This window comes from Larus michahellis, chromosome 2 (assembly GCF_964199755.1).
Source record: "Larus michahellis chromosome 2, bLarMic1.1, whole genome shotgun sequence".
In the NCBI taxonomy this organism is placed as follows: domain Eukaryota; kingdom Metazoa; phylum Chordata; class Aves; order Charadriiformes; family Laridae; genus Larus; species Larus michahellis.
This window is the reverse complement of record NC_133897.1, coordinates 77,399,108-77,413,819: the sequence shown is the minus strand read 5'-3', so window position 1 is coordinate 77,413,819 and position 14,712 is coordinate 77,399,108. Positions and strand designations below refer to the sequence as shown.

At 42.0% G+C, this 14,712-nt stretch overlaps 1 protein-coding gene across 2 annotated transcripts in view; it reads left to right on the top strand.

The window, feature by feature from the left end:
- Nucleotides 1-13,399: 13,399 nt before the first annotated feature.
- The window catches only part of CDYL (chromodomain Y like), a 102,619-nt gene continuing 101,306 nt past the window's right edge, over nucleotides 13,400-14,712 (top strand). For both annotated transcript variants that reach the window (XM_074576036.1, XM_074576039.1), the window contains exon 1: nucleotides 13,400-13,803. In XM_074576036.1, coding sequence (XP_074432137.1) covers nucleotides 13,780-13,803 — 24 coding nt within the window. In that variant the 5' untranslated portion in view covers nucleotides 13,400-13,779. The remainder of the gene's footprint in view (nucleotides 13,804-14,712) is intronic.

Below are 14,712 nucleotides of genomic sequence, written 5' to 3'. Positions count from 1 at the left end.
CACCAAGCCAAGCAGGTTGATGAGTAGGATGAATACTATTTGAACCTGTGAGGTTGATCATACATGTGATCAAATGATTTTGAGCTGTTTGTGTGACTTATTTTTCCCACTTTTATCCAGATAAGAGAGCTGTATTCGTGTTCTCAAAGGATATTGCAGATGGAAAAAAGTAATTTATAGTGATAACCAAGAAGGTTTAGTTTCAATTTCCAGAGCCAAAAATTAACTGGATAAACTGGAATTGCGAGGCTCTAGGCTTTAGTGATATTTTGTTTTTAAGACAGAGCAATGGGATTGATTCACTTCAGCCTTTGCTGCTAGCACTGGCATCCAGCAGAAGAGGCATATTTAGGACTTAGGATTGCAGGTTAGCATCTCTTTCCATCAGTCTTGTGCTAGCGTGTTAATTGCGGAAGATGCTCATTTTGTTGTGGTTTTGAAACTGTTATATGTGATATATATGATTTACATGATACAGATTTAATATGTTTATCTTGTGGCAGACATTGGAGGATCACTGCAACTGAATGCGTATTGATCAAAAGAACACCCTCTATCTCATTATTACAGAAGCTTACAACAAAAACACTGTGAAAACAATTTTGAGGAAGTTGTAAAGTGCTTGAGCAAGAGGTGAACTTACCCATGGATAAGGAAGAAAATACTTACACCAACCTGCACAGGTTGTCGGCGTTACTGGAGGCCCTCTGAAATGATAGTGGAAGTACTTGTGAATATTAGTAAGTTTTAGAAGACAGTTCCACTGCTAGAGTAGTGGCTCCAAGTGAGTAAATGCTCACTTAATGAGAAGAAAAAAAACTTGACTTTGACACATTTGAAAGCCTTTTTGAGCTGTAACTCAAGAGCACATTCTGTGGGTACCACTGTGTCACAGAATGAGTTAGCAAAGGTTCCAAGGAAAGTATCAGAAAAAAACGTACAGGCTTTTTTTGCCGAGTGTCGTTATTTTCTATGAATGCATTGCATTATCTGGTGAAGTAGTTTGAATGCATCACCAAACATGTCATGCCCACCTGCACTTGGAGATTATGTCTGAAGAGAAAAGAAAGATCAACATAAAATCTCTAACGAGCAAATTTGACATCATTCACAGTTTGAAAACCAGAAATGCAAAGCTATTGGGCGTAGGTGTATAGCGACTTGGTAGTTCGGACAGTGATGGGAATCTCTACTACGTATTTCCCAAGTCACTCTATACATAGCACAACTATAAAAAAGACAGTGTGAAAGGAGTCTTAGTAACAAATGATATATACCAGGATGGATTTGAAAGGGATTTTTTTAACAGTTAATTCTTTGGTTAGGTTTGTAAAAAAACCAACAGATATGTCCTTTAATCCACTTGAAGTTATAAATTAAACTAAATTAAAATATGCTTTCTGAGCAAAATCATGTGATGTGGTATCAGTCTGAGCTTCCACGGCATTGTTAATGGATCCTGAATTGTAACTGAGTTGCTCTAGAATTTAAGGGGCTACGTTCCTGAGACCAGAACAACTATCACCTCTTATTTAAGATGCCACAGTCTAAAGTGAATAGGAAGAAAGTATCTGGAACTTTTATCCCTCAAATCACAGTTGGAAAAAAATAACTTCTGTTCTGTGTAGAGTATTATTATTGTTTACTATTATTATTGTTGTTGTTGTTGTTGTTGTTATTTCTCTTTGGATTGAAAAGATATGGTTAATTTCATGCGATTTAAAGGAGACTAACAGCCAGTTGCAAAAGCCCAGAAACAAAAATGTGGCCTTAAGGAGTCAGTGATGTCCTCAAAACTTAGAAGGGCCTGAAAACTCTGTTCACAATGAAATCTGACTAGGACTGTTCAACTCTGAATGGAAGTCAAAGCTGACCAATCTTAGTCTTTTTTATATCTCTACTGCTGTCACTAATGGAAAAACTGTAGAGATCCATTCACTTGATCCTGTTGCATGCAGGAGAAAAGAGAATAAATTTAAACAAAGCCAACGGGAATCTAGATACCAGGACTTGTTTTACAAACGGCAGGAACTCAGGATTAGTACCAAAGAAGGCAAGGTGATAAAAAAACCCACAACCCCACACCCCAAGAAATGACAAGAATTATCAATTAGCACAGTTGCTGATCTTTCAGATTTTTCATGTTAGTTGAATCCTCATAAATAAATTAAGTTTTCGCTTGACTGCTAATTGACAATAATCCAAAAATGTGAACTTCTTACCAACCTTTACCTTAGTGGGCACTTAACAGCCAGAACTTGAAATTCCCCAGAGGAATAGAATTGTTTTCCTTCTTTTCAGCCATGAGCTTGTTTTCTGAAATAATATCTATGTGGGGACTTCTTATTTTTGTATTTTTGATTCCCCAAAAAAAGCATTTATAATTCCCTAACAAGATTTTAATAGAAATTGCATTTCTTCAGCAAGCCTGAATCAGCAGGGCATTAGTTTACATGCTGAAGCCTATTTATAGTAGAAGGAAAAATCTGTGTATGTCTGCATAGGTGTCTTGCTTTGAGGTTTGTGTTCTGCTGAAAACAAAAATTCTTTTCTTTATATCCTAAAATGCGAGACAAATTCTTACCTTAGGCAGCTCTTCAAAACCCAAGGATCCTAACAGCTATGCAAACACTGTTTTAAATATTTTTCAGTGTGTCAGGAATAGCATAGAAGATGGTTATTAATCTTCACCTTCATAAATTCCCTCCACCCTCCGAGATTCCAAATTAGCTGACAGGTTTGAAAATTCTCCTCAACCAGTTGGACAGAAAATAAACCTACTTACTTTGTTCACTGCTATATTTTCATCATCAGGAATGCAAGTGTTTCATGTTACTGAGAAAGTACCCATGATGAAAGCTAGCAGACTTCTATGGAACAGAATAAATAAGAAGGTGGAAAGCAGACCTTGAAAATATATATATTTATCTTCAACAACTATTGCATTGTTTCATCTCTGTTGAGGACATACTTACAGCTGTTCTCCTCTTCAACTTTCTGTAAGTGAACTAGTATTATATTTCCTTATGTGACATTTCCATGATAACACCCAACACATATTTTAACTGACCTTAGAATATCAGATAAATGTGAAAGTATTGTAACCAGTTCTCTTTCATTCATGTGCCTCTGTTTATTTTACTTTTGCCAGATATTGTTTTCTTCTTACACAATGTAATAGGAATGTGACTGTGACAAATGCGGGTGTGCCTTTGAATAATTTTTCGTGCTGTATTTGGATCTGTCCTTAATATGATGTTTCTATACTATACATAAGGTACTGGACACATGACTTTCAGGTTTTGAAGCGCATCTTCACTTCCAGCCAGGTGACAGACGCATACATGTGAACACCTGGGTTAACCTTCCGTGAATGAGAGTATTCCCACAACGGAGTACTACTTTCACTAATATCCCCACTGATTTTTAAACTCACTCTTGTAAGTCGGGTCATTTGAGCTGAGATACTCTTTCAGAGTTGATGGTGTCAGTTGTTAGAGGTTGCCTGTCCTTGGGGGGGAAAATTGTGAGAAGCCATTTGATGACTATCAGCATGACTGTGTTATTCCTGCATATCCCTATGAAGTGGATTGGTTCCAGCTGGACCTTAACCAAAATCGGACTAAATCTGTGCTTAGGCTCTTTGGTGTTTCTAAATTCCCCTTTTCTCTCATGCTTTATTCCAACTGCTAAATAAAGATGCCTTCTTTTAAGGGAGCTGTTTGTCAATATCAAAAGAAAAACAGGTGCCTGAAACCAGTCAGATCTGCAGGATGATAGGCATTAGTATATACAAGATAGCGCTTGCCTCCTGACTGAAAATAAAAGAAAAGCAAGATTGCACACAAACACAAGCCCAGGATCAGACAAGTCAGAGAGGAGCCAGAGGTGAAGTCACTCCTGTAACATTGAAAACGACATGTTAGGATTCTGGGAAAAGCTGATACTGACTCCGCTGTCTACTCTTACACTTACAGCTCTCTGCAAAAAACCCAAAACCTTTTGAGCTTATTACCCATGGATACGTAAACATTCTCTGCCCAAGAATGAATACTTCTCTCTAGCAAAATTTTGTTTTGCTGACTCTTAGAAGTTGCTTTATAAAGCTTTGACCCTTTGAAGTCAATGAGAGTTTTATCACCTGACTAATGGAGTATGTCCATAAAGCATAAAAATCTGTTTTGTTTTATTATACGCAACTTACTGATGGTTTTCTTTGGTATGTTTCAAGTATACTCAAGAACAACTAATGAAAAGAATAGGATTTGAAGTAGGCCCTGAGCCCTTGGCTTCCCCTGTTTCATGCGGAAGCAGGGAAGTTTCTTCTGTGATGTCATCTCCAGTTTCCTTGACATATTCCACATGACAGATTCTCTGAATAGAGCCACGATGATGAACAGTCACTGTTCTCTGCTCTGGACTTAAGATGCTTTTAATAGAAATATAACTGATTTGTGATAGATTTTTGATGGTTGATAGGGGTTTTTTCCTTGCCATTCATTCTCCAGAGCTTTGAGTAAAAAGGCTGTTCCTCTGGGTAGTGCCAGTGTTCCAGCCTTTGGAGGTGTAGAAAATCCTGTATTGCACTTTAAAACCTCCTACAAATACAGAAACAATTTTGAGTAGTTCTGAGGTCTTTTACAGGTATTACTCTTAAGTCTTCATCTTGTCTGAACCTTGGACTATTGCAGTCAAGTTTATTAGAGCAGCCTTTATAGATTCAAAAGATACAGACAACAATTGCAATACTGTTTTTTCAATTTTTTGGAAATATTCTTCAAATAGTTCCTCTCTGGTATTATATAGAAAAAGTGTAACTCTATGAGGTGATATATAAAGATGTTATCTTCTGCATTCATTTGAGGTGACCTGTACGACTAATTCATAACTGTGCTATTTGTGAGTAATGGAATCATCCCATATTTATTTTCAAAAATCTTTATACTATGTAGTGTTTACGCATGCCTGTGTTGATCTGAGATTGTATCTTTGGGGAGTGCATTACATGCTATGTTATACTGTTTTTATTATAGCCAATACAGATAGCAATGCCTACAGTTAATGTTGCTCGACACTTTCTAGTATAAGACACTTTTACATTGTTATCTTTGCTGACTTTAAACCATTTGGATTACAATTTTTCAAGGTGAATATATGCCTCTTGACAAATTCTTTAAAAGAATATTTCACATTAAAAGATTCAGTTTGTGGGGTGGGTTTTTTTTCCCCAGAACAATGTTCAGGAAAAATATTTTTTCTTTTAATAGCTTTTGTAGTTTCACATTATTGGGATGGGCCAACAATACCGCTTGACAACTGCTTGACTCCTTGAGGAAGTACCCACTGGAGTATCCTCATACCTCCTTTGCTCAATTCTTTTCCTTACTGCTGCGTAGCAATCTAAGGGTGAGACTACAAAAGGTAGATGTAGGGAACTTTTAACAGCAAGAGTTCCTTCCAAACTACAGCAGTGATCTCTGTTGGGATTTCAGTGAGCCAAGCAAACATAAATATACTGACATGGTTGGCATTTAGTTAGTTTTTCAGTTTGATTGGACATGACTCTAGACCATTTTGTTTTATTAACATTTTTTTGTTGTTTTTAAGAATAATGACTATTATGCTACAACATAAAGCTATTAATACCGAGATAAATGATAGACATTTTGTCTGTGTTAATGCTTGACCTTCCAGAGGAAAAGCCATTCCCCATTGCATTGCTGTAGAAAGACTGACAGAAACTCATCCATGCCCCGCTAATACGCAATCACAATGCACACAGTTCAAGACGACAGAGAGGCTTGATGGCAAAATCTAGTAAAGTGTTTACTAGTGAATTACCCTTATCTATTGACAGCAAAACTTGAGTGAACAATACCAAAAGATCGCCAGCTAGCAGCTGCTAAAATTTATCGGAGCAAATCCAGTAGAATTCAGCCTATCCTAATTCAGGCAAACTTCTGGAAAAAGCCCTTTTGTTCCAGTGCCGCCAGTCTAAACAACAAGGCTATTGACTGCGTGTGCCAGCGTTTGTTAGTGGGGGCTACCTGAAAAGATGAAAATTGCATGAATCTGCAATTTCAGATCCATTACTTCTCAGCTGCAAAACCTCCATCTGCAAACCGATTCAAGGGGAGTGGCCATGTTGACTTAAGTTCCTATGTTAAAAGATCATACTGCCATGGTCTACCCCTAGGAAATAAATTTATTTCCAATGGCGATGCTGAGTAAGAGGCCATGGCACAGTTTTGATCTTTTGTATCGCCACCATTGTTGCAAAAGGTCATTAATTCACCTATGGACCACCAGTCAAATCAGTAAGCCCTACGGACAACTTCAGAGAAAGATAAGGAAACAAAATGAAAGGCATTCAGACCACTTCCTCTTCCACTTTGTCACACTTTTACTAAGCTATATACTGACGTGAACACACTTCCCCAAAAAGGAACTGTTCATGAACCACCTCCAAGAAAAGGCATTAATTCTCTCACTAAAGATTCCTTACTGTTTGCACCCTTTCCTTTACAGAAGGTAACACTGGATTTTTTCAGGCTATATTGAATCCATGGTCAAATCTGCAGTGTAATGATGACTCAAGCAGACATTTTACTTTCCCCTCCCTATGCTGAAAGGCAGTTTGCACAGTTTTGTGAAAAGTTTTTCCAGCACCAAGCCTAACCGATTGGCATAATATTCTTATAAATGAATAAAACTTTTGGTAAGAAGTACTGATAGAACTAGGCTACACTGCAACAGACTGGATAAACCTACTTTGTGGTGATTACAGAAAGTCTAAATTTAATCCACTATATGGAAAACCCTTCTCTACACACTCATGGGAAATCAAGCACTGGATGCCACATATCTACATCTATATTCCCAGAAGCTGCAGGGCATGTTGCATTCCAAGAGGCAGGCACAGAACCAGGTGACCACAGCGAAGCAGATGATCCCATGTGTGTTTGTTTCTTCATCATCTTCTTCAGAAGTTATGTTGCAGTCCTATGAACTGGAGGAAAGAAAATATCACAACCTTTAACATTCCACCAGCAGCCCTGGTTGAGACATCACAACAGGCATTTGATACTCTGACATCACCATGTTAAAGTAAAATTAATCTTCCAGTCACAGAAAAATACAGGGTTGAACCTTGAAACTGAAAGAAAAACATAGATCTTTGACCCATTTCTGATCTGCAAAAACTCAACCGTTAGATAAAAAAGTTCATATTCTTTATTCATAATAATGCAGTTTTATTGCTCTAGAAGATAGCTTTTCTCTGCATTTTTCAGTTTCCCCTTTTTCAGTTATTTAAGAAGAAAAGATAGTTAAGTTTTTATTTTTCTCATCTCAATGGAAAAAAAAATTAAGGTCTTTAGTCTTTCTACAACTATCAGAAGGAATACCCTGTTCTTTCTCAATATCTACAAATGTCCTTATCATGGAAAACAGCTGACAGTTTACCACCCGGACTAACATTCTCTTCACTTGGCAATACTGGTTATAGGATTTTGAAAAGGCTTGATATGTCATGCTGAGAAAAAAAAATGCTGGAGATTTTTAAACTCTGAAAAAGTCAACCTGCGAATACCACAGTAATAACTGGAGAAAAAAAGAGTTCTCTATGAACAAATATCCCACATGAGCTATATTGGAATATCTACTTCATTAAAAAACTGTAGGACTCTGTGTTCTCTATAAAAACACAGAATTTCATCTGTATCTATTCTCCACATACTTACTCACTAAAACTGTACTGAGTCATGAGAAGGTCAATTACAGATTCCAGAGAAAAGCAAAGAATGGCTATTTTTCAGACATGGCACCTAAATTTACATCAGTTTTCAACCTATTACTTTCTTAGCTTATGATTCCTCCTTTCAAAAACTGAAGAGGACATTCCCTAATTCAATTTTCAGGTAACGTACTCTTCATAATGATCATTACATTGACTATGAGAATGAGCAAACTGTTATGGCTGATCAGCCATTTAAACTGTTCTGTAAGGATAACATTACCCTTCAGCTTCATTCCATGCTCCCATCCCAACCCAACTATTAAGCTCGGATTTTGTTTTCTTAGCTGTTTCATAAACCAGTTCTCATCCTCATCAAGGCAAGGGAAGCTGCATTCCAGCGGTAAGACAGCGCTACTTTGGATAGAGCCAAGGAGTTCAAGGAAGTAGCTAAAACTTTTTATCTCTGATGTGGGTATAAACATCTAAACTCCGCTGGTGACCAATAGGGTGAACTGAAAGGGTGAGCAATTTGATTGTACGAGGTTATTTTTCTTTTAGACTTCCAGATTGGGGCTTTTAAACATAAACTTTTTTAAAGTTAGGTAATACTTGTACACCTTCACTCTCTATGTGTGTGTTCTCCAATCAGCTATTCGCATTGTCTCTTTCCTGGAGCTTTTGCCTCTTTCAAGGCACAGAGCATCCTCTAGGAATAAAAGAGGGATGTGTAGCAGACAGATTTACCAGGGATGTAAAGAGACATTAATGTCATCTCTGTTACCAGTGACTGCATGGCTCCCATAGTCAGGGCTATCTATGTCTCTTTCTCTGTACTGATGGTAGCTGTCGTACTTCAGATTCCAGTTTCACGTGTTGCAGAACTAGAAAGGTGGGTAGCGGAAGAGGCAGGAGAATTCAGGAAGAGAAAAGCAAGTCCTATAGATAAAGCATGCATTTTATGCCATGAGATTATAATTTAGTCCTACTTCTGTCACAAAGCTTCCATTTCATAGTAAGCAAGTCATTTAAAACATAGTAGTCATGGATGGCTTCTATATATACTTCGAAAACTCAATTCAAGATGTTGGGTACCCAGCTGGAGTTACAGAAACATCTAATATTTTCACCTGTAGCAAATATCAATAAGAATGCTACTTTTAAAATAAAAATTACTATATTCTCTTAGGTATTTAAATCTAGGCCTCTCTAATTGAACAGCAGAAATCAACGGACATCTCTGACAACATTTACTTTAATTTCGTGTCTCAGTTCTACATGGGTAGAGGATGGATAACAATAAAAACTCATTTCACAGGCAGATGGTGAAGAAAATTTAATGGATGTTACAAAAAATTATTACATGGAGACTATCATTGAAGTCCACAAGGAAACAATGGAGTACCTGCTAGCATTCTTTGAAAGCAAGAATTTGTGCTAGACATGATTGTGTCAGTCCACCAAAATTACCAAGAATCTGTTACTACAAGCATAATTACCATTCTTTTCTTCGGTTCTTTAAATCTGATTATGTTACTATCTTAATCTAATCTAAAAGTCAATGTTTTCCAGATCAACGAAAGTAATGTCTTGGTAGTTTAGAGAATCAGGAGTCTCTCTCCTGTAGACTTGCATTTGAAGAACCTTATTTAACAGTTGTTTCTTCGGGTGATCCCATTTTCCTCAATGTGTCACAGAACTAAACCCTTCTTTCTGCTTGAAACAACCTCTGTTTAAACTGCCCCCACTACAAAGTAGGAAACATAGTTCTCAGCTCTGTGTTCAAAGTATAGACACAGATTGCAAGAAATGCTTTTTTCTAGCATTTTTGTTTCTTCTTAACTTCAAGCATCTCAGACCACTTAGAAGACAAGAGTCGGAGATGAGGAAGAGGTGAGGAAATGAAGAGGGGCAGAAATTTCAGAGAATATCAGAGTGCAAGGATGAGCCACATCCTAGGTGTTACGAGGACGACAAATGAGGATAGAATCAAAATAGGAAAGAAAAAATATTAGGTGCAAAGCGATATCATATATTTTGTACGTAATCTGTCAACATAGTTTGGCTGGTATAGAGTTTTCAATTATCCAGTTGTCTTAGATCAAGAAAGCCTGGATCATCGAAACATGAATAGGATTAATCCCACATATCTTTAGGCAGTTGCAGAATAGGTGCCATATTTCCAATCAGTAAAAATCCAGTCAACAACATAAATGAAATTTAGGCTTCAATTCATCTGACCAGACATAGGCATCTACTTTAGGATGAGACGAAGCATGCCGTGAATCCCATTGACTATGCTGACTAGCTTTTCATTGACTGTGAAAAAGTAGCAGCGGATGATTTGATCAGATGTTAATGCCTACAGTGTAGACCATCACGTTTAGCCATATCAATCCTACCTTTTGAAATCCTTTAGCTAATCACTGACTGTAGCTCAACTACTACATGCTTCATTTACAAGCCCTACTCCCAAATACTAAGAGGCAGATAATCACCTTAATATAATCGATCACAAATTACTGATAGTCACCTCATTATCAAGAGTTACGATCTTACGGATAAATATCTGCATACCAAATATGGCTGCGATCCCTTGGTTAGAGCAAATCCCAGTGACGTAGACCCATGCCCATCTAATACAGATCTCTATGATATTTTCAGAATTGTAAACTTTCAGCCAGCTGTGGCCTACCACCACAACTATTTCAAATTCAGCTATTTCACCATCTATGAAGACCTTTATAGATGTTACAATGGCACGCAGTGAGGTCAAAATGGAGTTGATTCCATGGTCTGTACCTTGCCCATAAATTAGAACATTCTGCGTTCTGAGAACAGAAGAACGACTGTTCTCCTGACTTTAACAGGACTGCCACTGTAGGCAGTCGTCCACTTCAAACTGGAAGCACTGTATGCATATGGCAAAACTTCCTGCCTGGCTGACATCGTCTGATTCTTTCCAAAGCTGGATTAACTGAGGCTGTTTCAAGCACCTCTAAAAACATTTGCTGCCACTGTCAGAACTCAAGCTAGCCTGGCTTTCCACATTTCCTAGACTGCTCCATTACTGTAGTCCATACAACTTCTCTACGAGAAACATTTGTATGCAATGTTAGTAAAGCCAGTTCGGAAGTTGTCAGGAAGATGGGTTTCAACAACCAAAATATTGTTAAAAATTGACACACCCTGCCTCAAGGAGGAAAGTGTGAAACACCTTCAGAAACAAGAGGGAAATAGTGATCTAGACTATTCACCATACAACTTTTGAACAACTTGATTTTTTCTAGAAAAAGCAAGATGAGAACAAGCTCTCATGGAACTTAGTGTAGCAAAATCCAATTGCAGAACCTGGGCACCAGTCATGATACCTGCTACCTCTCAGATGCTTGAACCATAGCACTGTCGCATGGTATTTTTGAATAGCGTGGTTGATTCTCCTGAAAAGTCTTACAAAGCAACAAGGACAAAAGGTTAGAATAGAAGGCAAAGAAGAATTATTGGCAACGCAAGCAATGAATATGTGCAAAAGAAGAACTTCTTTTACTGAAGGTGAAATGTGGAGTGTGGTTGAAACATTAAGAATTAGTAATAACTCTGAGCTTTTGTTGTTTCCTTGAAGAACTAAAAATAGAGCAGTACTGATGAACTGTGTTCCTTTATAGTCATCAGAAGATCAAAATGCCTAAGTCTTGGTTTAAGACCCTTAGTACAAATTAAGATGTTCTGTTCTTATGCCTTGCAAGTAACACCTTCAGCAACCACTGCTGCCATCTCTTTGCTAAAACATGAGTACCAATTACTTTAAAAGATTGTCCTTCAAAGGGTGGCTACCACAACAATGGTATGCTGAGCACAGCTCAGAAAGGATTCAGACATCTTAGGAACCGTGATTAAATGCTCACCTCCAGACGGCAGTCACAGAGTTCCTAGACCTTAACCATCTCCATTTCATACATAGGCCTGTCCTTCTGTCAGTGATCCTGTTATTGTTGCTGAATGACTCCCTTCTTCACCACTTAGATGAAGCCTAGCTCTTGAAGACCTCAAGAAGTGGTTTAAATACTGACCTTTTCATAGATGAGTTAGGAAATGAGGGAAGTATGAAAAGTATGAAAGTTGTTAGATGTTTTATCTGCAAAAATGATGTCCATCTAGCAGTCCAATACCAGAATTTCAGTTATCCAGAAGAAGGATGTTGACCTGGGAGACGTGATGTATTTGTCACAAAGAATGGGCAGGTTAACCAAGTCTAAGAAAGGAATCTCCAGCTCTTTCTACCTAAATCATTCAAAGCCCACAAACGGATAGTTTTCCAGTTGGGTACCTGCTGGACAGTGGTCCAAAACTTGTTTATCAAAGTGGAATGTTGAGGAGTTTCTTGGCTTTCCAGAAACGCTTTTGAAAGACTTTGGCAAAAAACTAAAAATAAGAGGTAACTTGATCAAAAATTAGTTGAGCCAATGGGTTGATTGGTTACACAAACATGATGAACTCTGCTTTAACTTGCCCTGTTCTGCGGCAGAGTGTGGTATGGAATGGGAAGCGCTCACCCGAGCAAACGCCTTGGTATGACAGGATGCGCAGTAAGGCTCTCCTGTCCTGACACTGGTTTTGTCCCACCCTTCAGCCCTTCTGAGACCAGAAATGCCATCTTGTAGAAGCTGCCCTTGAAGGAGTAACTCATCACATCTACCTCTGCACAACGATGCCTTCAATTCATCAAGTTAACGGTTTACCGCGCGGCACCTTATGTGCGCAATTTCTGGTGAAGCACCCCCAGGTGACAGACAAGGTGACAAGAACAAGTTGCGTGGTGTAACTCACACCAGGATGTCTGTGAAAGGCAACAACTTGGCCACTCTCTCGTTGACCCGGGAAGCCTTGGTGGGGCCTTCCTAACATCGCAGAGGTGGCCAGTTGGGAGACGTGAGCCACGCGTGGGCTGTTGGCTGCTGCTGTTGAGGGCCACTTGGTCACCGTGTGGATTCACCCACGTCCTTCGCTCTCTCCTGGCCAAGGCATTCCACCCGGTTGCTTTGGAGGAACGTCTGCAGGCGGGTTACGGGTCTTGCTCCTACAAAGGCCGGTGGCCGAGCGGAGGCTGAGGGGCTGGCGACCGCCCGGAGCCCGTGGCCCAGGGGCGCGAGGAGGGGCCCGGACGAGCGTTGGGGGGGTGGTGGAGCTGCGGGAAGCCCCGCACGCGCGTGGGCCCCGTGCCCTCCGCGCTCCCCCGGGGCGCGGCCCCGCCGCCGAGCAGACAATGGGAGATCAAAGCGGGAGGAGGAGGAGGAGGAGGAGGAAGAGGAGGAGGATGGTGCCCGGGGGGAGAAGGCTGGAGCCGGGGCGGAGTGGCTGCGTGTGGCGCTCTCTCTGCGCTCGATTAGTGTTCCTGGGGAGGGAAGGAGCGAGCGAACCAGCCGGCTTCGGAGGGGTGGATGTTGGGGGGGGGGGGGCGGTTGGTGCGCCGCCGTGCGCGAGCGAGCGCGTGTGAGTGTGTGCGCGCGTGAGTGAGTGTGTGCGCGCGTGAGTGTGCGCGCGTGAGTGTGCGTGTGTGTGTGTGCGCGCGCCAGCGTGCGTGCGTGCGTGCCGGCCGGCCGGCCCGCCCGAGGCGGAGCGGAGCGGGGCGGGGGGGGTAGGGGGGGGGCGGGGGGGGCTGGTGGTGGGGGGGGTTGTTGCGCGAGGCAGCGCGAGGGCGAGCGGGGAGCGAGCTGCGCAGCTGCCGTGCGCGCAGCCCCGCCGCCGCCGCCGCCAGCAGCAGCAGCAGCAGCAGCAACAGCAGCACCAACCACCTCACTGGCATTTAGCGAGCGGAGCTTGTAGTTGCGCTGGAGAGAGACGCGCAGGGAGGAGGAGGAAGAAGAAGAGGAGGAGGAGGAGGAGGAGGAGGGGAAGAGGAGGAGGGAGGAGAAGAAGAAGAAGAAGACGAGGAGGGAGAAGAAGAAGAAGAAGAAGAGGAGGAGGAGGAGGCCACACGGACACCAACTGAAACAAAGTATTTCCAAACCGGCACCAAACTCCACCTTGTGAGGCTCCCCCCCAGCATGGCTTCCGAAGAACTCTACGAGGTAACAGCCCCCGAAGCAGCCGGCCCTGCCCCCCCACCCCCGGCCCCCGCCGGGCCACCCCACCCCACCCCACCCGCCTTTTTGTTGCTCTCTCGGGAGAGCCCGGCCGCCTTGTCACCCACACTTGCCGCGGCTGCCCCTTCCCGCTGGGCCTGTGGCTGTGTCGTGTCGTGTCGTGTCGTGTCGTGTCGTGTCCGTCGTCCGTCCCCCCCCCGCCCAGCCTGGCCCCCCGCCCCCCCTTCCCTCCCCAGTTTTGCCGGAGGAGGACGGAAATGTGACTGAAAGGAGGAGACGGCAAAGTGTTACCCGTGGCCTGCGCTCCCCCTCCACCACCCCCCCCACGTTCACACACAACACTTTGACTTCAGAAGGAGAAGGAGAAAGGCGGGGGGGGGGGGGGGGAGTGTGTGGGGGGTGCTGGATGTTGGGGAGCAGCGCTGACAGCCGCGTCTCCCTCCGGGAGTGAGCACGCCGAAGTGCCAGCCCGGCGGTGTGCAAAAATGTGTGCAAAAAAAAAAAAATTGTGTGCAAAACCCGAGTTATTGCATGTGTCCGGGGGGGGAGGGGGGAGAGGCGAGGAGGGCAGAAGGGGTTTTCCTCCGGGATTCGTGTCCATACCAAAGTCCTGTGCTACCATCCTGCGCCTTGGCCATGCAGCAAGCTGCGGTGATGCAAAATATTAAAATTTAAACTCCTCCGCTCTCCTTCGTGCTCTTAACGATACGGTTAAGGTTCCGAAGGAAGCCAAAAAGATTGAAAGTTAAGGCTCTGACACGCCATCCTTCGCTCGTCGCTCGGGAGGTGGCCAAAGGGTGTGCTGACGGGAGAGGAAGGTTTTGGGGTGAAGAAGGGAATGAGGTGATAGCCTAACTTCCAGTTTCCTGTCTTATGTGTGGCAATTTCACATCC